Genomic DNA, 25,942 nt, shown 5'->3' on the forward strand with positions numbered 1-25,942 from the left:
GTGCTTACTAAATACCTGGCACCTTGCCAAACGCTTTACCTCATCTCACAACAAGATGAGCAATGTTATAATCTCCATTGCTCACACGTGGAAACTGAAGCCCAGAGAGGTTAAGTAACTTGTCCAGAGTCGCCCAGCTGGAAAGTTAGGGAAAAAGGATTCAAACCCAACGATCTGGCTCCAGAGCCTGCTCCTCACCCAGACCCACAAGCAGCTTGGAACAGGAACACAGATCTCTGGTTGCTGCTTTGGGGCCTTGTCAGCCTCTTCCTATCCGTTAAGATATGTAGACCCTGACTTCAACTGAGCCAACTTCTAACTGCCTTCAGTGACTTCTGATCTTTTCTTTCCCTTTTAGAAAATCTTCAGTGCTGTGTATTCGTGACTCCCTTATCTTCTCTGCATTCCTTTGCAATTTCATCAACCTAAGCCCACTGCAAATTTATATAATGGTTTCCATTTGATGTTATTTTTTTCCCCCGGATTACATCTCTTCCTTTACCAACAGAGATAATAAAACCTCTTTTCTCTTGACCTCCTGCTCCCTGCTTCTTTTAAATAGCCATTTCATCTTAGTCCAAAGAGCAGCAATTAGACTGCTCAGGAAGTTTGGTATTTAAAAGTGGAAAACTGTCAAATTCAATTCATTTCACTCTGAAAGCTCCCAATATGGGAGGTTGTATAGCAGAGTGTTTTGGAATCAAACAGACTTGAGTTTGAATCTTGGTTCTGCTCATTTGGCTGGGTGACCTTGGGCAAATTACCTTTCTTCTCTGAGTTTCAGTTTATTTATAAAATGTGGCAAACAGTAGAAACCTCCAAGTACTGTTTTGAGGAATAAATAAAGCAATGCAGGTAAATCCCTTGATACTAAGTGTTGGCACATAGTAAGCCCTCAATAAGTGGTGCTATGACTCGTATACCCCTGGGTCTGCAGCAGCATTCTGCCTGGGCTTACAGATTCTCAGCACGTAGCAGAAAATGCAGTACAAGGCAATACATAATCTAAACTCTGGATGATATCGAAATGTCACCCAAGAAAATGTATAGCATATATGCAAATGGAAAACTTTCAAGATGATAAACCTGGGCTAAGCAGTAAAAATGCAGCCACAAATCACCTACTGTTAATTGCTCCAGTGCCAGGCAAGTGCAGGGAATCTCTAGGAAAGTGTCTTCTGGGCTCAAACTAAATGGTGGCTTATAATTGAAAAGACAAAGTCAGTCTTCCCATTATGGGCCTTGCAAAGAAATTAATCCATCCAACCTAAACACACTGCAAATGGCAGTGATTTTTCTTTTTTTTAATAATTATAGGCTGTGATAACTGGATGGAACTTGGAGTCCTTTCTTTAAGTGAAATCTTATGCATAAACCCAATATATAACATGGTAGAAGGAGAGCTGGAAGAGGGTGAGGGGGTACCTCATGTTTTACTTTAGGCCCTATGCCCAGCCCATTGCAATTCAGAACAACTAATCTCCCACAGTGTTTCCAGAGTAATAACAGAACATACCACACATGAGATGATTTTAAGTAATAATACATAGACACAGCATTTTCTAACATTGAATCAAATTATGTAAAAGATGTCCTCTTTTTTTCATTTTTCTTTCAACCCTTGTTTTGATATCAAGTAGAAAAATCTCCCCTTGGTGCTAATATGTCTTTAACACAACTCTATTTCATACAAAGCTCTTTTTTTAAGCAGAGAAATCCTCAGGTTAGAACAAACAGTGCACAACCACATCTAGTTAGAACTCAATAACATCATTTTATTTCTAAAGTTATATTTATGACAGGTGTTTAGGAAAAAGATAAAAAACTTGAAAATAAAGCAAAATGAGGATATGTGATTTTTTTAATAGAGCATTTGTGATCAGCCCAACTTGGCTGGGGAAGGAGCGGCGGTGGGCCTCTTGCTCTCTCCAGAAACGTAACTTTGCTTGAGTAATCATCCACAACTTATTAGAACCCGGAAATGTTACAGCCCTGTCAAGTTAGAGGTGAACTTGTAGAAAAATGACAAAGGGGTTATTTTATTTTGTTTTGTTTTATTATTTGCTGGTTTGCTAAAGGCTATATAGTTCCATAGAAATTTTGTTTTATATCTGAGGAAAATTGTATATAAGCATCTCTTCTCCCACAAAAAATCAAGAATCTTAAATCCTTTTGAACCAGTTCTCTCCTTGTTCACCTTGTTCCCTATGTATTTATAAAAGCTTTGACATGCTCACTACCTAACCGCGTAAGATATTTTTTAACCATTGGAGAATTCTACATTTATACGAGTGATACTGACCACTTAACAGATGGTGATATAAAATTTTGCTTCCTTTTTTCAAAGTTACAAATCTATAAAGTTTAAAAATGTCCTCCAAGGTTCACTAACAAAACAAAATAACCACAACAAAACAGCAGTCCCTCCTGTCCCCCTTGCTGGAGAAAATTCTTTATTTCTTCCAGCTGAGGTAGTTATTATTTTGGTATTTATGACCACGTTGCCAATAACATGCTTGTATGATGCCTTTTTTAAACTATTTTTGTTTCTCTTTCAGCTGTTATCTCTGCACCGTAAACGACACAGCTTCACTCTTTCCTCGGCCAGTCCCGTCGGGCACTAACATCCTTCCCATGTCTCTTTCTCCCCTACTGTCAGACCACAATTTTGGCCTGACCAATATTCAGTGTTTAAAATATTTTGTAAACTATGACAAATTCCCATCTCTTATACAACTTTTCATTCCCTAAAAGGCAAAAACAAAACAAAACAAAACAAAAAAAATAACAAAAAAAAAACAATTTGGGGGAAAAATCAGAAATTCTTTTTAGTTCTTCAAAATTCTTTATACTGTATTTTCTCTGATTCACGACTGCCTCTTCTTTTATTTTTCAAAATTATATTTTTAAGTTTGCTTTGCCTCACAGAGCCACCCTTTCCTCCAAGCTGCTTCTCTTGTTTGCTTGTTGTGCACTCTCTTTTAGTTCAAGTTTTTCCTTGTTCTCTGGAATATGTGATGGTATGTTCCTATCTCAGTCTGGCTAACTCAAAGGCTGGTTGGCAACTCTGGGCATGCTGCTTCTATTCATTTCTGGGCCTGGGAGCTTCGCTGTAGGGTGATCTGGTTGGAACAGTTCGTCGGAGAGGCGCAAATACCCATATATACAAGTCTTTCTTCTTGCACTGCTCAGGTTCCACAGACACATACTCTCTGCTCTTTCATCTGAAGGGTGAAGCCCCGGCGGCAGCACTCCAGGAGCTGAGTGGGACAGAAGTGCCAGAGGCTTTTGCTTCTAGGATACATACTTTGACTGACAACTTGTTCTGAGTATGGCATCACTGACTTCGAGTTTGCCGAGTGTTTCGTACTCCAGCCCTCTGTTTTCTCTTTATAGAATAAACCTCCAGCAGCCCTGCTGCACGGAGTCAGACTGTTTCTTAAACACACTTGCAACTGGTTCTCCTTCTTAAAGCTCCTCTCGTTCATCCCACCTCCAGGGGCACCTGGTACTACCAGTTCCTGAAACTTGGGGGGAATCTTTGCTTTAGATTGGATGAGTTTCCCCACTGCTGGCTTATGATTTACTTTTCCTGGGTCTGCTAGGTCATTTATTTTTTTCCCATATGGCGTCTACCTTCCTTTAGAAAGCTCCCTTTACTTTCACTTCAGTAGGTTTTCAAGAGGGAGCAAACTATGTGACTATGTTTAATGTATCATCTTACAGGGGATTCTACACCAAACATTGAGAAGGAGGGGGGAGGCATGTGACCAGTGATAAGTAAGGTCATCAGGGCAAGAATGAAAAACCAGTTATCCTGAGCAATGCCCGGCCAACTGTTTTCTCCACTCCAGCACACAAGCAGTCTTGGTCTTCGTGTTCATGGCAAGGACAATCCCAGCTCCCCCACCTGCTTTGTCTTCAGGTCTTTTTAGTACTAAGATAAAGATTTCAAGGTCACAACTACAGAGTTAAATCCAAAGACCTTTTTCTAACCAATATCCCAACTTTCAAAAGATAGTAACAGTACCATCTAAAGCAGAGTCACCTCTTTTACAACCTCTTGAGGCAATGTGATTTTCTCATGAGTTCTAGATTTAGCACTGTCTGTCTTCTTTCCTCTTGTTTGAACCAGTTTCCATCCTGAAAGATTTGATTCTAACTGTACAACACCTCATTGTGTGAAGCAAGTGACAGAGGGAGCCAGGGACTCAGAGAAGTGGAAGTTGGGGGTCAGTAAGTCCAGTAGGGGGCTTTGTCGCTCTCCATCATCTCTGCCTTTCCTACCCACTGGGTGTCCCCCATTTCTCAGGTAGGACTTAAGCAATGCCTTCATGTGGTCATAAGTGTCTCTGCACCATAAATTAGCTTTCTCAAGAAGAGGAGAGCTTGAGTTGGTGGCAGAAAGATAGGTAAAAAGGAAAAGAAGATGTGGCCTCTCATCTGACACTGATATTACCAATCTTGAGGTCATATCATATGTCAGAAACTGCATATAGACTTGACATCTATAATCTTAATTTTTTTTAACACCAATGAAGTCCCAGATAAAATATGAGGATCAGAGAGGTTTAGTAACTTGCCCAGGCATTATCCATTCTTAAGTGCCTACACCTGAACCCAAGCTCAATTATGTCTAATTCGGTGCTCTTTCCGAAGCACGGTGGTGGTGCTGAGAGGTGAGGATGCTTTAGAGTCCAGGCTTGTAACTGCCCCTGACTCCAACTTTTAGGATCATAGAAATGAATAGATGCAGCAACACTTGTAGATAATAAATCATTCTGCAAATTTGTCCAAATTAAACAATAAGGCAAACAATTGTGTGCACAGCTGTTTATAGCATATTGTACTGTTTTTAATATCCAAATGCAGCAAGCAAGATAAATGTCCCCAAATCTGGGATCCTATTGTATAAATGATAGGTTATCCATACAATGGAGTAGGAGAAGGTAGATCTGCCTTGATCTGGAAAGATATCTTTAATACACTCAGTAAAAAGAGACTATGGAACACCATGCATAAGCCCATTTATGTTTTTGAAAAATAGTTTTCTATGTCCCAAAAGTCTGTAAAAATGAGTGGCAAATCATTAATAATGGTGCCCCTGAGCAGAGGTAAGAAGGAGAGATGTGAGGTTAAAGGGATAATTTTACTTACTGTGCTTTGTTAGAAATGTTCGTAATAATCTTGTGTGATAAAAAAGAAAAGAACTATTTCCCAGTTGGAGCAGAATGAAACTCAGTCTAACACCCAAGGAATCATACTCACAGGGCTGAGCAGGTGCACAGCAGGGACCACAACGTGTTGCAGGCAGCCCCGTGTTGAGGCCGGAGGGCCCTTCCCCTCCCTGAGAACTCCCACCCCCTGCTGGGGCTGCCACAGAGCCCTGACGCTCACAAGCTGGAGTGATGTTGTCAGTGTTACTAAGCTGACAAAAGAGCTCTACAAAGTAACATGGATTAAGAATTTTTAAAAGGCTCAACTATGAAATGTTTTATTCCATTTATCAAATGCTTTTAACTTCCATTTCCTGGAAGGTAGGGGAAAAAATCTACTTAAAGCAACCAGGAAGAAAAAAACACACACAAAACCACCACCTCCAACAAAAAAATCCCATTGTGCTTAGAGAGAAATGCTGCTTTTATTCAGATCCTGTAAGTTGCTTTGTGGGAACTTTTATTAAAATACACTGGAACCTCCAACCTGCAGCCTAGAGAGAAAAAATTAAGCCTTCCAAGGTCTGTAAGTCTAACATCTCAGCACTGATGAATGGAGACTGGTTGGAGCCACTTATGAAGCGGTACCTCGGAGATGCTCTATTTTTGTGGTTAGTCTTCAAAACAGGAGGAGTCAATGAGATTGTATAAGGAGAAATGGATAAAGAACACAGCTAACAATTGTTGAATTCTTACTATGTGCCAGGCAATGAACTGTGTGCTTTGTATTTATAATGTCAGTGTGTCTTGGGAAAACCCTGGGGACAAGTATTACCCCATTTTAAGATATAAAATAAGATTCATTCTAATTATCATTACCATTCAACATTTATTGAATACTTCATATATGCTGTTTACTATAATAATAGTGTTTTTTATGCACCATCTCATTTAGTTCACAGAATAATCTTATCAATCTGCTACACTAGTTCTTCCTATATTACAAACAAGGTAATTCAGAGTTTTATGTAACTTGCCCTAAGTCACACAATTATAAGTGATGGAGGTGGATTTGAATGCATGTCTTCTTGGTTTCCAGGCTAACATGTTGTATACAAAGGTATTTTAACAATTTTGTATTGTTTACAATATCTAAATGCAGCAAGCAAGATACATGTCCAAATGGCCCTACAGCAATGGGCTCCTTTAAGATTTTCATTGTAGAAATGGAGGTCTGTGAACTTTTTGTAATATTCCAAAAAATTAACAGAAATTGTATACTGATGCATCTTCAGTATTACCACATGGGCTTATTAATTACAATGTCAAGATTTTTTGTTTGTGTGAGAACAAGATGAACTCCAGATGAGCACCCTATTTAACTCTGCTGGTCAGAAAATTCAGAATGGTGCCTATATATTATACTTTTTAAAAAAATGGGTAAAGACATCACTTGATGTTTAATACACGCTTCTTGTTTGGGAGACCATGTATTTTAAACCATGCATCCAATAAGATCATAGGGTAGCTCAATTTTTAACTTTTTAAGGGACCTCCACACTGTTTTCCAGAGTGGCTGTACCAACTTGCATTCCCACCAACAATGTAGGAGGGATCCCCTTTCTCCACATCCTCTCCAACAATTGTTGTTTCTTGCCTTGTCAATTTTTGCCATTCTAACTGGCGTAAGGCGGTATCTTAGTGTGGTTTTGATTTGAATTTCTCTGATGGCTAATGATTTTGAACATTTTTTCATGTGTCTGTTAGCCATTTGTATGTCTTCATTGGAAAAGTGTCTGTTCATATCTTCTGCCCATTTTATGATTCGTTTATTTGTTTCTCCTGTACTGAGTTTGAGAAGTTCTTTATAGATTTTGGATACCAGTCTTTTATCTGTAGTATCATTTGCAAATATATTCTCCCATTCCGTGGGCTGCCTCTTAGTTTTTTTGACTGTTTCCTTGGCTGTGCAGGAGCTTTTTATCTTGATGAAGTCCCACAAGTTCATTTTATCTTTTGTTGAGAAACAAACTGTTGGCTACAGAGGGGAGGGGGTGGGGGAATGGGATAGGCTGGTGATGGGTAGTAAGGAGGGCACGTATTGCATGGTGCACTGGGTGTTATACGCAACTAATGAATCATCGAACTTTACATCAAAAACTAGGGATGTACTATATGGTGACTAACATAATATAATCAAAAATATTAAAAAAAAAAAAAAGAAAGAAATGGTGGGTGAAAATTCCCTGGTGGTGAAAACTTTTGCTACTATTTATCCAGAAAGCCATTCAAAATGTGGCTTCCATCTCTCCATGCCAGGACTGCCCAATGAGCTTCCTCCCTCCTTCCATTACTGCCCTTCTCTCTGTCCCCTCCAATGGCAGCCTACCATTTCTTTTCTGTTTTCTTTGTCTCCTTTTGCTTTATGCCTTTGCTTTATCACCATACTTCATCCCCAATGCCAGGATGGCTTAAGCCACAGGCAGAGAAGTTACCTGTAGAGATCAACATGATTCTCCCCCACCCCAAATGATTTCTCAAATACATCTCCAACTGTTTATTGATATCTGAAATTCCATGGGTAGAATGTCATTCTTTGACTTAAGTTAATTCTCTTCTGTTAAAATATAGCCCTGATTGAGAACATGAAAACAGAGTGTAAACCCGTTTGAGTTAAGAGTCATAACATACCCACTCCTATCTGACCCCGTTTCACTGTTGAATAATAGATTGTACATCATCCCTGAATTCCTTGAGGACAGGGATTAAATCTGTGTTGTTATTTAGATTCAGTACATAGCACAAATAACTGACATACAATAAGTAATCACCAGATCAATTTCATTTAATTAACTAAGTAGAAAAACTAATATGAAGTGTCAGGTAAATTGTAGAAATGTAAGGAGAGATTCTTAGATGAAATTAAATCAGAATGGAGAATCTGGAAGCTTCTGGGCATGGACTTCCTCAACTGTACTGGCAACAAAGCTTGACCCCACACAAATGACTAAGGGGTTCTTGGACAGGAGAAAAGTGGAATAAAAAAATATACACAATCTTCTACCTTCCTTCCTACAGTGAAAATACCCCTAATCACTCAGCCATCCTTCAGAGAAAGAACATAGACATCAGACAGCTCATTCAGTAATGATTGATCAAGGTTCCTCAGCAGGATCTCCCCAAATCAAAATTCTATTGTCCTCCTTAAAAAAAAAAAAAAAAAAAAAAAAAAAAAAAGGAATCTCTCCCCATGAACCCCTCCCAACTCAGGTAGGCACAAAACTAAGTTCAGAGACAGATCTCATAAAACACCTACTATCTTATGCCTCAGGCAGAGCTCAGAGCCAACTCTCACTGACAAGTGTGCTTAGGAATTGATCACACCAGAAACTAGAAAAATTACCATCAACATGAGGCTTTAAAATCTTACCCTTCAAACTCTTTTCCTTTGTTGGGAAATTATGGAGAAAGTAGGCCAATCTAAAATGTAAGAGTTGACCAGAAAGAGCAATAAATCTGAGGAATGAATGTGAATCCTCTGATCTACGTGTGCAGTTACACAGACATCAATGCTGTTTTTCCAGCTCAGATTGTATATAATTAAAACCCTCCCCAGAATTTCATCTCAGAACAAGCAGTAGAATGCAAAGATTGACAAGGCAAGAAACAACAATTGCTGGAGAGGATGTGGAGAAAGGGGATCCCTTCTACATTGTTAGTAGGAATGCAAGTTGGTACAGCCACTCTGGAAAACAGTGTGGAGGTCCCTTAAAAAGTTAAAAATTGAGCTACCCTATGATCCAGCAATTGCACTACTAGGTATTTGCCCCAAAGATACAGACGTAGTGAGAGAAGGGCCATATGCACCCCAATGTTCATAGCAGCATTGTCCGCAATAGCTAAATCATGGAAGGAGCCGAGATGCCCTTCAACAGATGAGTGGATTAAGAAGATGTGGTCCATATATATAATGGAATATTACTCAGCTATCAAAAAGAACGAGTTCTCAACATTTGCTGCAACATGGACAGCACTGGAGGAGATAACGCTAAGTGAAATAAGTCAAGCAGAGAAAGACAATTATCATATGGTTTCACTCATCTATGGAACATAAGAACTAGGAAGATTGGTAGGAGAAGAAAGGGATAAAGAAAGGGGGGGTAATCAGAAGGGGGAATGAAACATGACAGACTATGGACTATGAGAAACAAACTGAGGACTTCAGAGGGGAGGAGGGTGGGGGAATGGGAAAAGAAAAAACAAGAGAGACTGTGCACCTCTGCATGGTGCTGATAAAATCACCATCTTCTAGAACTAGGGCAGTTCTTCTCATCTTGAGAAGTATGAAGACCCAATCTCTCTCTCTCTCTCTCCCTCTTTCTCTATATATATCTCTGTGTCTCTATCTTCCCTGACTTACCATAGTGTGTGCTTCTGCTTTAATGTTGATAAAGCGCATGTAACTTATTTCACTGTTCCCTAATCATGGTGATGATTTCAATATATATATTTACAGTTCTATCACATGCTTAATATTTACTATCATCCCCACCCAACTCATTTTGGAAAGTTTAGGTTGTGTGTTCCCTCCTCTCCCACTATCTCTCTGTGACCAACCTTGTACTTACAATAAATTTGGAAGAGGGAGAACTAATTTATTTTCTGATTTATTATTAATTTTCCAATTTGATCTATGGTGTCTCATGGTTTTTCTAGATGAAAAGAAGATGGCCACTTTATTTCCCAGTCTCCAAAATATACTCAGGGCCATATAATCCATAGCTCTGATCCTGACCAGCTGCAAACAGGAAAGCCTTTCTTCTGAATGTTCAGCCCCTTTATATTCTTAGCCAATGATAGTCCAGCCTAAGTGGTTAGTATAACCAACTCATCTTGAACTAGATCCGTGTGTTTATTCCGAGAAGTACATTAAGAGTTCCTTTCCAATTAGCATGTAGCATCCTGCTCCCAGTGTTCCTAGGTCTGGGGTGAATTTAGAACCTTGGGTAGCTGCCTAAATATCAAGTTGCTGCTCCACCCCAAACTCCTGTCCTACAAAAATGAGATAGCCAGGGTGGCATTCACTCAAACTTCCAGAAACATTTTTTGAGCATCTACTTTAGTAGTTCGTAACCATGGCTGCATTTCTAGAATTACCTGGGGGACTTTCTAAATGTATAAATATTTTCATGCCCAGGTTCTACCCCAGACTAACTCTAAATCTCCAAGGCTGAGGTCCAGGCATTGCTTTTTTTTGAAAGCTCTCCATGTAATTCTGATGTGCAGCCAGGACTGAGTACCACTGACTCACTAGATGCCATGCTCTGTCCTGAGTGCTGGGGATTCAGGGACAGGGAAAGCCCAGGCCCTGCTTTTAAGAAGCAATAGTCCATTGGCAGGGTATGGCTAGGGAAGAAACACTCAATGAGGAAAGGACCATAACAGTGCTAACACAAAGTGCTAAATAAACTCAGGAAAAAAACAAACCAATTTAGGGGAATCTGTGAAGATGTCCTGAGGGAGGTGCTGTCAGAACTGGCAGGAAAAATGTGCACCTGATATGCTCTTTGCTATAATAAGTAGGGCTTTATAATAAGAGTGATTTCTCTCTCTCTCTTTTTAATATTTTATTTATTTTTTTTGACAAAGAGAGTGAGAGAAAGAGCATTCAAACAGGGGGAGCGGGAAAGGGAGAAGCAATCTCCCTGCTGAGCCCCGATGTGGGGCTCAATCCCAGGACCCTAGGATCATGACCTGAGTGGAAGGCAGATGCTTTAACTGACTGACCCACCCAGGAGCCCTAAGAGTGATTTCTCTTATTAATAAGAGTATAGCCTATTAAGACATAAGGAACCCTTATGTATTCTTCCAAATCCTTTTCCTTGGCCTGTGTCAAGTCTCACCCTGCTCATATTGAGTCTTGGATTCTTACCTACTCCCTAGAATTCTGATTATGATATTCCCATAATTACAATGTCTTCATGAAACAGAGTTCACCACATCTTAGCCTTGGACTGTGGGCCACTCCTTGAGGAAGTTCAGCCCTTTGAGTCTGGTGAAGTTTTATTTCTTCAAGGAACTAACCCAGCCATTCTAATCATCTTTAGCCAGCTCATCCCTCCCATAGAGAGTAACCAGATGGGTTTTGCCTGTGTTTGAGATGCCCTTCTCTCCCTGGTCACCTGCCTGTCTACAGTCAAAAAACCCAGCTCATTCATCACCTTTGGGAAGCCTTTTCCCATTCAAACTCTTTAAACCCCCACCTCATCCTAAGTAGAATTGGTTGCTGTACTTTTTGAGTTCCGACAAGACCCGTTCAATATTTCCTAGAACTAAGATGCCACATCTTTCAATTTTGAGTTTTCAAAGTGTAGCATTCACTTGACACAGTGGAAGCACTAAGCACATGTATAAATATGTGAAATGAATGTGTTGATGGATGGATGGATGGATGGATGGATGGATGGATGGTTGGACAAATGGATGGAAGAATAAATAAATGGGTAAATGATATTGCTTAAATTTATTTTATATCTTATCAATTCAGGTAATAATGCAAAATAATAGATGTTCTAAGTTATCTATTCTCAAAAAACAAAGATACTTGTGATTTTCTTTCTTTTTCTTACATGTACTCTCTCTTTCTTTTCTTCTTTCACTTTTTAGCCTATAACCAAGAGGATGTGGTATTGTAACTTGTCTTCCAGAGTAAGTTTCAAGTAGATAAATAATTAGTCTTCTGGGGGTATTTTGGAAGATCATAACTACTCTTCTCCAACCTTCCCTGAATTGTGTCACTCCTTGCCCCTAGATATGAAAGCATCCCCTCTGCTCCCTGAAGATTGGCTCTATTCGCAGGAAAAAAAAAATCCACTTTTCACAGAGGTTGTTTTCAGACCCTGCTTATCAGATTTCTAGTGCCTCTCCATGAGTTTCTTTGAGGCATATCTGCCCTTTATTACCTACCCACAGCCACAGTGACACCTGCCAAGCCAGAGGAAAACATAAACAATACCAGCCTTGCCTTCATTTTCACATTTCCAATCCCTCACAAAAATATACAGGATAAATTATAGTGTCTAACAAAATCAACTACCTCTTTTATCCCCTCAGATTACACCACTAAATTATGCAGCTTTTAAAAATTCACTATCTATTTCACAAATATTATCAGAAACAAAAATGGCATAATATACCCATAAGTCCAGCCCTGCAACATATCTAACGTATTACTCTATGATGCCTTCAAGTCCTTGCGCATGCAAAAATCTATGTGCAGTATCCAATTTATGTTCTGCTTTTTCCAGTTAACGTGACATAAACATTTTTATTATCATACGTTTTGGCCAAAGGGAAGACTTTGTATTTACTTACCCTCTGAGTTTGCTCATCAGTAACATGAGCATGATAACAGCTTACTCACAGAATTGTGGTAAAAATTGACTTCTGTATATAAGGTGTCTGACAGTGTTTGGCTTAAAGCAGGCATTCATAAATGTGTGACTCACAGGTAACAGCAATATATTTGAAACATGGTTCTATCATGAATTAGAATATAAAGTACACATGAATAATTAAGATAAAATACAAGATTGAATTCAAGTAAATTCTACCTTTGGGTTCCACCCCTGGAACACAGAGTTTCTTCTATTCACTCATCTGAAGTTAGAGATACTTAGGAGGAAAAGCTTGAAAATCACTGAAATCTATCACCACTTTTTCACAGATATATTTGAGTGACCTGCCTCAGATCACAGAATGTCAGAACTAGGGCTGGAAATAGAACTCCTATGTTCTCAAAAGCTGTTGAAATGCTTTGATACCAAATATCAGCTTTCCCATCACCACTGCCTAAACCAATACAGCACAAAAAGCAGATATCATTAATTAATCAAAACTTTTTTGAGAGAATATACTGTGGCAAAATGAAAAAAAAAAAGAAAGAAACACATAGCAGGTATCAGCATGGTAGTAATGACCAACAAAATATTAGGGAGAGGTAAACTAAAGCTGAGAGAGGCCATGTAACTTCTCCAAGAACACACGGCTGGCTAGTGGTAAATTGGGGAATCTGAATCCACATCTGTATGTCCTCATAATCTTTCAACTAGAATTTAACTCAATGAAAATTAACCGATATTTTTGACTGCCCAATCTGTGCCAGGTGCTGCATGAGGATATGGCAGTGAACAAGACAGATACAGTCTTTGCATCCATGGGGCTTATGGTCTAGATGAGAAAACAGACCCCTTAAAGGTAAGCGAAGTGTGGTGAGTCTCAGGTAAGGTAAAGTGCCTACAGTGTTTGTAAAATATTCACGCAATGAGAACATGTAAATGTGGGCCTCTACTCTGTCTCAGAATTCAGTTACACTATAGGTTAAACATGCTTACACATACTGGTCTGGGAATGTGACCACCATTATTCTTGTGCATTATTTCTGTGGGAAAATGCATGTTGAATTCTAAACTGATTCAGGAGTGCAACAATGCTCAAATTTGGGCGCACAACCATACTCAAAGTTGGTACCTGCTTTTTATATGATGTTTTAATGCAACAGCAACAGATTTACCTTTCTCATTAGCTTCTGCTGAGTATAAAAAATAAAATCAGCATCAGCATATATTTCTAGAAAGTAGAGCAATTGAGATGGGAGGATCAATCAAACCACAAAGATTAATTATTGAGTATCTGCTTGGAATTCGGCACTATGCCCAGAAAGTGTAGAAATATAGAAGAAATATAAAACTGGATCAACCCTATCCTTGGAGAATCTGTAAACCAGATATCACATATCCGTATAAGCGTTATTCCAGTAAATGGTATGCTATGTCAAAATTTCAAGAGACTGGGGAGGACATAGGACTGTGGAATGGCTAGGTGGGTCAGAGATCAGAGAAGTTGACCCCAGCTTCAAAAGACAGCTATGATTTGGATATTTGGGGAGAATTCATCATGGTAGTGGGAGGACTGTTCATCATGGAGAAAGGCATAAGACAAGGTGGGCTATGAAATAATGAATAGACCATTGAGGCCAATGTTGGGGAGTATCGGGGAATAAGGTCTTAGAGGTAGTTCTGAATGAAAGAGCATTTTGTCTTAATCACTTTGGCATCTGCAATGCCTAGAATGGTGCCTGACAAAGAGTGGGTACTCAGTTAATGTTTAGTGCACTGTGAAAAAGAAAGACAATGCATTTGTTAAAGAGAGAAATAACAAAAAAAGAGCGAGTCCTCCTTCAATGTAAACCAGACAAGCATAACATGATAAGAACAAATGTAAAACTGCACATAATTAAGGGCTAAATTCTACAGTAAAGCCAAAAGTTATCAGAATGCAGCAGAGAAAGTGACTAAGGCAGGGCAAGAAGAACCTGTGATGATTTCTTAATGGAAGAGGAAATTGGGTTGGGTCTATTAGGAAAGGCAAGGTTTGGCTCTCAGAAGTCCACAATTCAGATGCTCATAGGGTGAGGCAGATAACATAAACATGAGAAGCCAGTCATCTAGAAACGACAGGAAGTCGTGGGTCTGTGGCTTTTATTAAATAATTTGGCAAGCCAAACAAAATATATCTGTGAACTAGATTCAGGCTGAGAACCACCAACTGAACAACTAGACAAGTAAAAGGAAGAAAAAGAGTTCATCCCAGATAGAGGAAACAGCTAAAGGACAAAGAGGAAAGAACATGAAGGCCTGGAGGAAGACCCAGAACTTGGTCTTACCAGAATGCAGAATGCAGGCTGAAAATAGTAGGAAATGTGGTTGAAGAGAAAAGCTAAGCTGAGTTTGGATTCCAGGTAGAAGAAAATGTAATAGATGGAGAGTCAAAGATAACTTTAGCATGTTGTGTTGCTTGGAGGAACTGTGCGGAAATTAAACATTTTATTTTCTAATCGGGGCTGCTAAATCAATTGCGTTTATCTCTAACACGAATGTTGTCTGAAATCTCCCTGAGAAAATGTCCGTTCTAGAACTCCTCGATTGTTTTCTGAAAACTTCCCTTGTTCAGTCACCTAGCTGCTGCCCCCAGTTTGTATATGACATTTGAGGTGCTATAGACAGAGGTGTAGATCAAAAACATCTTCAAACACAGAGCACTTTCTTCCTCGCTTAACACATTTCACTTAAGGATTTACATTTACACCAGTTGAACAAATCAAAGTTATGGTTCCCTCAGTAACTGTAACCTGGACCAAGCACAGCTATATTTTTCTGCTGCCTAGCGGGCTTTTAACTCATGCCTCCCAACTGTGAAGGGGGATTTAATTCAGACATTATGCAAGAAATGCTTTCTGGAAAGCAAGTGGCTGGCCCAGTGAAGGTTTACTGTAAATGGCTGTTCCTTTCAACTTGTGCTTTTATGCAAAGGTTCCCTGCAGACAGAAATCTTCCAGAGCCCCTCCACAGTCTTTCATGGTGAGCGAAAAGATAACTTCTCCACTCCTGCATGCTGTTACACTTGCTCATTCATGGGTCAGAGCCCAGCTTTCTTATTGTGGTCATTTGGTGTCAATGAAAGGCACTACAAGGAGCCATGACTGGATGAGAAAGTAAGGCAATTGGGGCACTTGCCCAACGGGCAAAATTTAAGGGGCATCAAAAATAGATACAAATGAAATTTAATGCCATATTTTTAAAAAATAAAAGCTAATTCAAAAAATCCATGATGAACAAAATATCAAAACGTTGATTTTTTTAAAAATATTGCATTGATATAATATTTTTCTTGCTTACTGAATTTTTGGTGCCCTCTTACACTTTGTTGCCATCCCAGACAAGTGCCTCATTTCTTTCACCCTTGTCCTGACCCTGAGAGGCAGTCCACGTGGCTGAGGGACAGAGGACAGACAGAGCAAATGAGGAGAGGCCATCATGGATTTGGCTGTAGGCAAACTCCTTTAAACTTTGGTCACGGTAGATAAAGGAATATTGAAGAACATCTCAAGAAGTATTTCTAGTTGGTATTGATGGAACAGAACGTGTTGGATTATTAATTTTATTGGAGAGAGTTCTAGTCAACCATCAACAAAAGCTGTCTTCTAATTTTCCAGGTGGATTCTCTGAGAATAAACGACACAGGGACCATCTGTTAAGTTATGCCAAACCACTCACTTTCCAAGTCTGCCAAGTAAAGATCAAGTGACATTCAAGCCCCACATGTTGGCCTAGGAATTATTGCATGGACAGGGCTGTCAAATGGCCCAAGTGAAATGGTATAGCCTGCAAGATCCTTGAGACCACAGCAGGCTTTTATGCTCTTCCACATTTCCAGTCCCTAGGCTAAGTCCTGGGTTCCTGCATGCTAACATTGGTTTAGTCAACTGCTCATTCGGTGGGAGGTTACATTTGCCTCCTGACAGACTGAGGCAGTTAATAGGGTGGAATTCTCTGGTTAGGCCAGTCATTTGTCTGCAGATTTTATTACCCTCTCTGATAAAGCAGAGAAAACCCCTTATCTATCAGCATCCCTTCACATTGCAATAGGTATGCTTTAGAGAACTGCTCATCTTCAAAATGCATACTTTGTAAGCGAGCAGCCACTCCTTAAATACTTCAAAGATAAGCTTTTATTTATTTATTTTTTGCAATAGTGTTAGCTTTATGGATAAGTTGCAAAAATAATACAGAAAGTTCCTATGTATCCTTCATCTAGCTTCCCTTAATGTTAAAATCTTAATGTCAACATGACCAGAGCACAATTACTGAACCAGAAAATTCACATTGGTACAGTCCTGTTAACTAAACCATAGACATTATTTTAATTTTGCCAGTATTCCTTCTAATGTCCATTTTTCAGTTCATGGTCCAATTCAGGATCCCACACTGAATTTAGTCATCATGTTTCTTAAGTCCCCTCCCATCTGTGGCAGTGCTTCTTCTTTGGAGACCTGAACTTCTGAAGAGTACTAGTCTGCTATTGCTTAGAACATCCCTCAGTCGGGGTTTGTTGAATGCGTTCTCGTTATTAGAGTGAGGCTATGCATTTTTGGCAAGATCCCCCACATAAGTGGTGGTGTCCTTTTCAGTACATCTTATCAGGAGGCTGATGATGCTGATATGTGTCCTTTCTGGTGATGCTCCTTTCATCACTTGGTGAAGGGGGTGGCACTCAGGTTCCTCTACTGCAAAGTTACTATCTGTTCCTGTGTCATTAAAAAGTGGATAATTGGGGAAATACTCTGAGATTATGCAAATACTCTGTTTCTCATCACACTTTTGCCCATCACTTTTAGTCCCTGTTGATGGTTCTTCCTTGTGACAATGACGACTGCAGTGTTTGCCTAATCAAAAATGAACATTAATCATCTCTAAGCCCTATTTAAGTCCCAAAGACCAAAACCTACCGAGGTGAAAGATAGCAGTCTCCTGTCAAATGTGCCTTTCCCACAGCTGTGAGATTAGACACCCGGTTGAGGTACAGCAAGCCTACGGCACCTGAATCCTCACCCCGCCCCTCACCGATGCAGGAATCAGGGCTCTTTCTCACTGACCTATGTAAACACTCAGCACGACTAGGGAAGAAATCATTACCAGTTGAAAAGAATTGCCATTGGAAATGGAACATATTTCTATATCTCTGCTCTGGGTTGAGTGTTTAGTTTGTCTTAAAATCACTGCATCCCTGGAGCATCCTCTCTTTGACCACGACAACTTGTAGACAGCAGATCCAGGGCTGCTGGGGAGAAGAGAAGTGCAGCAGCAGCTCCCCTGTGCTTTGGGGTTTTTATTGTTTTTGGCAATTCTGTTGAGTCCCAGGCAGTGGGGTGTTGGTATGTGTTTATCAACTGGCTCTCCAGGAAGACAAAAACAGAGGCCTGCGTATACAGTGCTTGCCAGTTCTGTAGTATGAGGACTCCCTTCATGATTGACATCACTGAACAGAGTCGGGAAGAGACGGACAGCAGCAGAAGAGGGTTAAATAGTATTTCTGTCATAGACACACAACAGATGTAAATAACCTCAAACATACAGATAAGAATAAAGTTTAGTAAGATAATTAGGAAGTGATATGTTTTGAATATCTATTTATTATGTTTGATTTTAATATAGCTTATTTAATTATAGATATTTATATAAATTTTTAATAATGGCAGTTATTTAACAAATAACTCACACGATTCCCAAAAATTTAACACTTGATTCTCATGAGCTGGTGTGAGCCAGCTCCAGCACACCAACCCACACAGTAGCTATTACAAGGGAAATTCTGGAACACCCCAAAGAAGGCCCCGAAAAGGCAGGATGACACTTTTCTCCAGACCCTTCAGGAACCCATATGAGGCCCAGATGCCCTGCAGGGAACGGCTCTGCTCCAGCAGCAGCATCTGCGGCTTCTTGGCAAGTCTCCTGTGGAGACTGCGAGGGCTCCAGAGCATCTGGCTGCCACCAGGCCTGCCTCAAGGGCTATTTTCAGTGCTAACAGGGAACAGAGTTCTCCCCAGGCTCAGTACCTATTTACCATTCTCCCAGGAGGCCACTTCGCCCTTTACTGTTCTTTAAAAAATTATAGGCCTGGAACAATTGGAAGGAGCATAGGAGGGAAGGGGAACAGAGAGGCAAGAAAAAAAGTCACGTGTACTGAGTATGGATTATATCCCAGGTACAGTGCTGCGTGTTCTCACAGATGTTCTTGTTTACTGTAATCCCAACATACCTGGAGAAATAGCATCCACATTTTACAGAAAGAGGGCATGACTTCCCAAGGTTCCCACACTAATAGGAAGCAGATCAAGATGTGTCCCCAGCTCTGCTCATCACTGTAGCCTCAGCACAGAGAATATTGCACGTGATAACAGCTCTGAAAGTATTTGTGTGATGGATACATGAATGTCGCCTGACCCCAAAGCCTGTGCTCTCACCTCTACCAGGGAAATGAAGCTGGAGAAAGTGCTCTCAAATGGTGAAGTGTATACGTGAAGAGGCAGAAGGCAATGTGTGTGAGAGGTTGTTGCATTGAGAGTGAGATGGGGGATTCCCTTCAGGCTCTGCCTTTTACTGACTCTCTGACCTTGTCAGGAGTGCCAGCTGGCCTCTGTCTGAGGCTAGGCCTCCTCACTGGTAAAATGGGGAGAGTAAAACCTACCTTCCCATGTGGTTGCCAGAAACAAACAATTGTGATGCATGAGAGAGCATTTTATAGGCTAGTGTGCAGGGAAAGAACGTGTATCATATGCCACCATCTGTGACATCAAACGTTATTCTAATGGCCTAGAAAGGGCACATTTAACACCATGGAAGCAAAGGAAGAGCAAAGGGTGAAAAGAGAATGCTTTTGGACATCACAGAAGGTAGAGGAGTCTCATCTATTTCAGCTTTAATCTGGGGGCTTAATTAGCGGCTCTCTGTTTGGTACGCACCACAGACAAGAGAATTTTTGCAAGCCTTGTCTCCCTGCCTTTTGTTTGAAATATGAGGGAGCATATAGGTTAGAAGAAAACCCTGCTGCTTCTGCATGGTGGTATTGATTCCTGGGAATTAAATGGTAATTCAAAGAGGCAGCAGCGGCCTCCCTTTTACCCTACATCAAGCAGGCTGCCTGGGATTATCAGAGAGCCCAGAACTAGGGTGGCCATAGGGGCTGTGCTTCAGAAGAAGACACCCAACTACAGATTTCTTTCCCATGTGGCAGGTCAGGAGCAGTGCTGACACAAGAATGCCCTCTAGTCTAGACTGCTCCCTGTGCCTACCATTGTCCTTTCCCACCCGTCGGAACCCTAATGGAGCTGCTGATGCTATTTCCCTTTTGTGTCAATGTCTGACCCTCTTTATAGGAGGGGTATGAGTGTCTGTGCATATATGTATGTAAACGTGTGTTAAATCACACATGCATATTCAACACATCAGACAACTCACCGATAGCAAGTGGAGGAGTTAAGAGAATGGGAAAAAGAGATGGAGATAAAAGGTAAGAAACACATACACACAAAAAAACAAACAAAAAACAACAAGGGAAGGCCTTGCACATACCGATGATGGTAATGTGTCATAAACTGAGGGTGATTCATTCAACCCCTGCACCTGACATCCAAGAAATGCAAAAAGAGAAAGGAGAACACCCTCCTAGCACTCGGGGCAGAAGACCTGAGGGAGAAATCAGGTTCCACCATTGATTTGGGCAAGTCATATTCATTCATGTATTCATTCCTACAACAGATAGCTTTGTGAGCGGGCATTGTGAGGGAGGTGGGCAGGGAAGGGTCGAGCTGTTGTAAAGTTGGTCTCTGTCCTCACAGCATTCCCAGTCCCACAGGCAGAGAAGCCCACAGAGGATGACAACACAGATGCCATAACAGCGCAGGCAAAAGCTGCTCCTGGGACACAAGAGGGGGGCTGGGGAAGAGGGGTGTTGAAAGAACTCTAGTCAAGCAGGAGGATGGAGAGCGAAGGTGGAATTGGCAAGAGGCGAGGCTGAGAGTGTGAGTTCTGCAAAGCCAGGGGAGCAAGGGCTTGCTGTCTGAGCTTCAGAGCTCAAAGCCTGGCAGGAGCCACACACAGGGAAGTGTAATACCAAGCAGTTAGTGCTATAAAATCAGTCCAAATACACAGTTATGAAGACACAGAGAAGGAAGTCTTGATTCGGTGTGGGGGTTTACAGTGGAGGGGAGAGGGTGAGGGCACGGAATTGAGAAGACTTTAGAAAGGAAGTATTGTCTGAGCTGAACTTAAAAGGCATTTAGGATTTTACATGCATAGAAAGAATGGGAATTGAGGACATTCCAGGCAGGAGAAAATGCATGAGCAAAAGCCTTCCCTACCAGCATCTAAGCTGATAAACAAAAATACCAGAAATCCCAAACTATTCATGAACTAATAGTGTGCATTGGTTAACCACCCCCTAGATTTAGTCAATGGGCTCAAAGGGTTAAAAAAAAAAACAAAAAAAGCTGATTCTGGGCATTCACTACCTCCATGAGGCAGGTATAACCAACACATCTCCTGTTCTGACTTAGGAGTCATCTTTACATACTTTATCATTGCTAAGCAGGGTGCAAAATGATGACTCTTCTTTCTGTTAGAGGAATGAAACATAAAAACAAAAAGCCTGTTTTAAGAGATGGGGGGAAAAAAAAACACTCCCTCTGGGTTTGGCGCAAAATTAAATCTTAGGAGTTACTCAGCAGCCGGCAAGGCACAGAACGAAGCCAGCATGAAACAGCCTTTCAAAGTAACTGGAGTTGACAACTAACCTTGCTCTGGAAAGGGGAGAAAGGAGTTAACAGAGGCAGAAGTCAGGTCTTTCATCCTTCACCTGAGCCTGTCCCTTTCATGTGCCAAGGGCAACTCAAGCAAGCTGGGGGAGAGAATTTAACACTATCATGAAAAAAATATCAACACCCAGGCTAAGGCGGACATCATCCCCTGAGTCATATGCCACCAGGGTTACAATGAATAAGGTAATAACAGGAAAACAGAGCTTCCTCAAGACACACCTGCTGTGCTGGGCTGTAATTACCAAAATAGTGACAATCAGTTGAAGACAAGCATCCTTTCCCATCCCCCAAACACAAAATGCCCCCCAAAAGAAAGCTTGGCATGCTATACTACAATTTCTAGATTTGCACGTGTGGTTCTATCCCTGAGCAATGGTTCCTGCAGGTGGATATAACCTATAGTTGGGTGGGCAGACAGGCTTTTCCATGGGGCCAACAAAGTGTCACTAAAAGGGAATGGCTATGCTGTTATCAGCAGAGAAGATCCAAACAACCAGAAGAAAAATCCAGGACATTTATCCTGGGAGGATTTTTTTATTTTTCCTCCAAATTTCCAATTTTAAGAAGTCGGTGCCTGCAGAAACCAAATAGCATGCCTGTTGGTATGGATTTTCAAAGTCAGATATTTGTACAGGCCATGTCCACACTACTGCATGACAATGAATTTATGAGTACAAATGAATGTGCTTGAAGATTTTGCCATTTTATGGTTTATTAAATGCCATATTAGAAGATGCTAGGTTTTATAGATTGGAAAGGGCTCTTTAATTAAGAAGGTAAAGGACTGAGGATGAGTCCAACCAGTCTTCCATTTCCAGTGAATACTGAAGATAAAAAAAAAAAATTAGGTCGCATTAGAGTGATGGTTATTAAAGTGTAGTCCTCGGCCCAAGAGCATGCACATCACCTGGGAACTCAGAAAAATAAATGATCAGGTCCCATCCTCCAAACATAATGATCAGAAACCTATTTTAACAGCTTCTCCAGGTCACATTGATCCATGCTCAAGTTTAAGACTTTCTGCACTAGAGCTGTGGTCCTCTGCCCTGGCTGCCTATTATCACCACCTGGTAAAATTGTCATTGTAATGGCCCTACCAATCCCAGATCAATTAAATCAGAATACCTGGGGCTAGAGCTTTGATATGGCTGCTTTAAAAAAACCTCCTCAGGTGATATAAATGTGCAGCCGGAGTAGAAAACTGCTATATACCGGAGCAAGAAAGGTTTAGATGAGACACTTTGGGATTTTTGATTGTCAGTTGGGTTCAAAGTAATAACGGCTACTGAATGAGTCTCCTTCATGGAAGAAAAACCTTTTGAGAAGAAGAGAGATTTCCATCTTCATGAGCTGAAGAGGTTGGCTGTGAAGCTCACCAAACCAAGAGCATCAGGCTCTTATACCAAACCCAACGGTAATAATAGTATTTAATCACTCATCCAGCAAAGACAGTTTCTCACCCTAGGAAAGGGGTGGGCTGAGCCCCACAGTCAGAAGTCATTCTAAAAGCAATGCACTCAGAGACAGTAAAGAGTGACACCACACCTCCCACACACCTCAAGTCCAAATGCCACAATCCTCCAAGGGGAGCTCAGAGCTTCCCACTCACTGCTCGACTTTGAAGCCCCCAGTACCCAGGGGTGTGCGAGATAGCAGGCTCTTCTCACCAGTGTCTGATGTTACCCAGTGTGAAAATGATGACAACCCATCAGAACAGAACTCTAGGAGACCACTCGCATGGGATGCACAGAGCCTGAGCACTGCAGCTTAACAAATGAACCGTGACGTGAACCTTCTACCCAAATCAGGGAAATGGTTAACCCATTATAAGTGTGTTCCTCAAACTGGGATCCACTGGCGTATCCCAACAAATCCAGGATTTTTTTCTGCATGAAAAGGGATATGAGGATTACTGAACTATAAGAAATACTGTAAATTCTTTTCAACAGGAAAAGGCAACATTCTTTAGGATGTTTCTGGAGAAATGAGGAGCCAACTCTCATGTTCCTACACTACAAGTGAGAATAAGCCCAAACTCTCCCTTAATATTTTTGTAAAAGACCAAATTTCAAAGATTGGAACCAGTTCAGCAGCTGGCTGGTGAATGCACTTATGAAAACACCACCATCATCATGACAACATCATAGAGTGAATCTTGATTATCCAAGCTTTTGGGTATTATTCTCCATCTCCCCCAAGGAAAAGGGAGAGGATAGGAAGAAAATGAGAGGAGAAAAGACCATGCTCTTGCATCTCTAATGCCCATGATTATGCAGACTTTGGAGTCTGACTGACCTGGGTTTGAATTTTGACCCTGTCATTTATTTGCTGTCTGGTCTTGAATGTTAAGTCTATGAATTTCAGGTTTTCATCTTTAAAATGGTAATAATAATCCTTAGCACCAATCAGAGTGAGCAAAGAGAAAACACGGATGGCATTTAGCACAGTGCCTAGAAAACAGCAAATGAAGTAGTAGCTGTGATCATTAATTATTCACCCTGAACACCCAGCTTTAGTTCCTTTGCGAAGACTTCCTTGACAAAAATACATACACATACACTCACACATACAGACACACAGACACACACACACTCAAAATCTTTGTAGCTCCAATACATCTTTTTTTTAATGTTTTTTTTATTATATTCTGTTAGTCACCATACAGTACATCCCTGGTTTTTGATGTAAAGTTCTATGATTCATTAGTTGCGTATAACACCCAGTGCACCATGCAATACGTGCCCTCCTTAATACCCATCACCAGCCTATCTCATTCCCCCACCCCCTCCCCTCTGAAGCCCTCCGTTTGTTTCTCAGATGGACTCTGAGAAGCTCCAATACATCTTGTGTGCATTCATGAGATTTTACCCATTATGTTATGTTGCAATTGCTTATTCATATAATCTGTATAGATTTCCTTAAGGAAAAAGACCAGGCTTGTGTGTCCTCAATGCCAGGCACATAGCTGATGTATCGTATATATTTATGAATGAATGAATGAACAAATGAATCAAGCTACTGCATTCACCTAGTAATGGGATAAGAAGCTTAATTAGGATGGCAAAAATGGCAAGGACAAGACACATAAGGAAGTTGATAACAATCGTTGATTAGGGGATACAAGCAGTAAAGGAATAAAATGAATGCTCTGCAGTGTTTTCTAATGATAGCCAATCATAGATATAGTTTATCCAGAAAGCCCTTCTTTGAGCATTTTCTTGGGAGGAGACGGGGGGGGGGAATGCTTATATAAATACTTACAAAATACTTGGTTATTTAAGTCTACCCAGTCCTCTGAAATCAGCCCATCTAGGAGCAGAGTACTCTTGGACATTACTCAAAGACAAGGTGAGGTTGCCAAATGAACCTGAGTTAAATCAAGAACACTTACCCTTCTCTTCCAAATCTTAAGAATTCTACATCTTTACTGTTACCACCAATCTACTTCCCTTGCTCTCTTCTGCAGACTCTGCCCTTTTAGAAACCCTCTACTTATTCCCCTGAAATTTTCCCTTTGGTGCCATTCCTGCCTAATCTCTGAATGATGTCTACCAAATATACATTGGCTCCACTGCCATAGCCACCTCCCTACCACCATCCCACTCTTCACCCTGTTTCTAGAGTCTAGGCCTGAGCAATCTGCTCAGCCAGAAAGAGCCTTAACCGTTTTCACCATTTCAGGAGATAACTAAAGAAACAAAATCAAAGTAAATCAGCTAAGAAAACAGATAAGAGGGTTTTCTTGACTGTAGGCATAGGAAATTCTCCCTTCTGCCTCTGCAAACAAGGGTTTTAGTAAATGGACAAGTCATCTAAAAAGGCTGCAGTATGTCCATACCTACACCCTGAAAAATCCTGTCCAATAAGAAATATGGTGACATAATGCTACATGCTTAACTCCAATCCCCAAGCCATCTTTCACAGCCATGGGGGTTAGTCACTGGAAAAGTAGGCCCACTGAGCAAGCCATTGACTTTTATCTTTAGACTTCAACTGCTATTCATCAGCATCAATATTTTAGAGCTTAATCAGCTCAGTGCTAGTCTGAGTCCAGGACTTCTACATCATCATGAGGACTCACCGCATCTTGACAGCTGAGCACCTCCAAAATGCTGTTGAGTAGTTCGACACAGTACTTCTTCTCCTGGACCTGGTGTTGCATCTCATCCTTCTGTTCCAGCAGCTCCTTCAGTTCTTTGGTGATGACAGGAAGAAGAATGTCCCGGCATTCTGGAAAGAAGGCAGTTCAGAGGCATTTGAGCATCTTCGTTGTGTAGTTCCTTTCCTTTCTTTCCTTCTTTTCTTTCTTTCTTTCTTTCTTTCTTTCTTTCTTTCTTTCTTTCTTTCTTTCTTTCTCTTTCTTTCTTTCTTTCTATCTTTCTTTCTTTCTTTCCTTTCTTTCTAGATAATTTTTCATTAAGTAAATAATTCATGAATATATTCTCCTTGTAAAAAAATTTAAATATTAAAGATTAGGTTAAGACTTCCCTGGAACATCATTCACAATTCCAGTCCTTCCCCCAACACTCACTCCCCAGAGGAAACCAGTTCTTTTATTCCATACATATGTGTG

The 25,942-nt window shown here is 40.7% G+C and overlaps 1 protein-coding gene across 5 annotated transcripts in view; it reads right to left on the reverse strand.

The window, feature by feature from the left end:
• The window catches only part of DOCK2 (dedicator of cytokinesis 2), a 407,128-nt gene that overhangs the window by 231,737 nt on the left and 149,449 nt on the right, over nucleotides 1–25,942 (reverse strand). For all 5 annotated transcript variants that reach the window (XM_040630309.1, XM_040630312.1, XM_040630308.1 and 2 more), the window contains one exon: nucleotides 25,451–25,599. In XM_040630309.1, coding sequence (XP_040486243.1) covers nucleotides 25,451–25,599 — 149 coding nt within the window. The remainder of the gene's footprint in view (nucleotides 1–25,450; nucleotides 25,600–25,942) is intronic.

The sequence above is a fragment of the Ursus maritimus genome, unplaced genomic scaffold, assembly GCF_017311325.1.
Source record: "Ursus maritimus isolate PB19 unplaced genomic scaffold, ASM1731132v1 scaffold_15, whole genome shotgun sequence".
Lineage (NCBI taxonomy): Eukaryota > Metazoa > Chordata > Mammalia > Carnivora > Ursidae > Ursus > Ursus maritimus.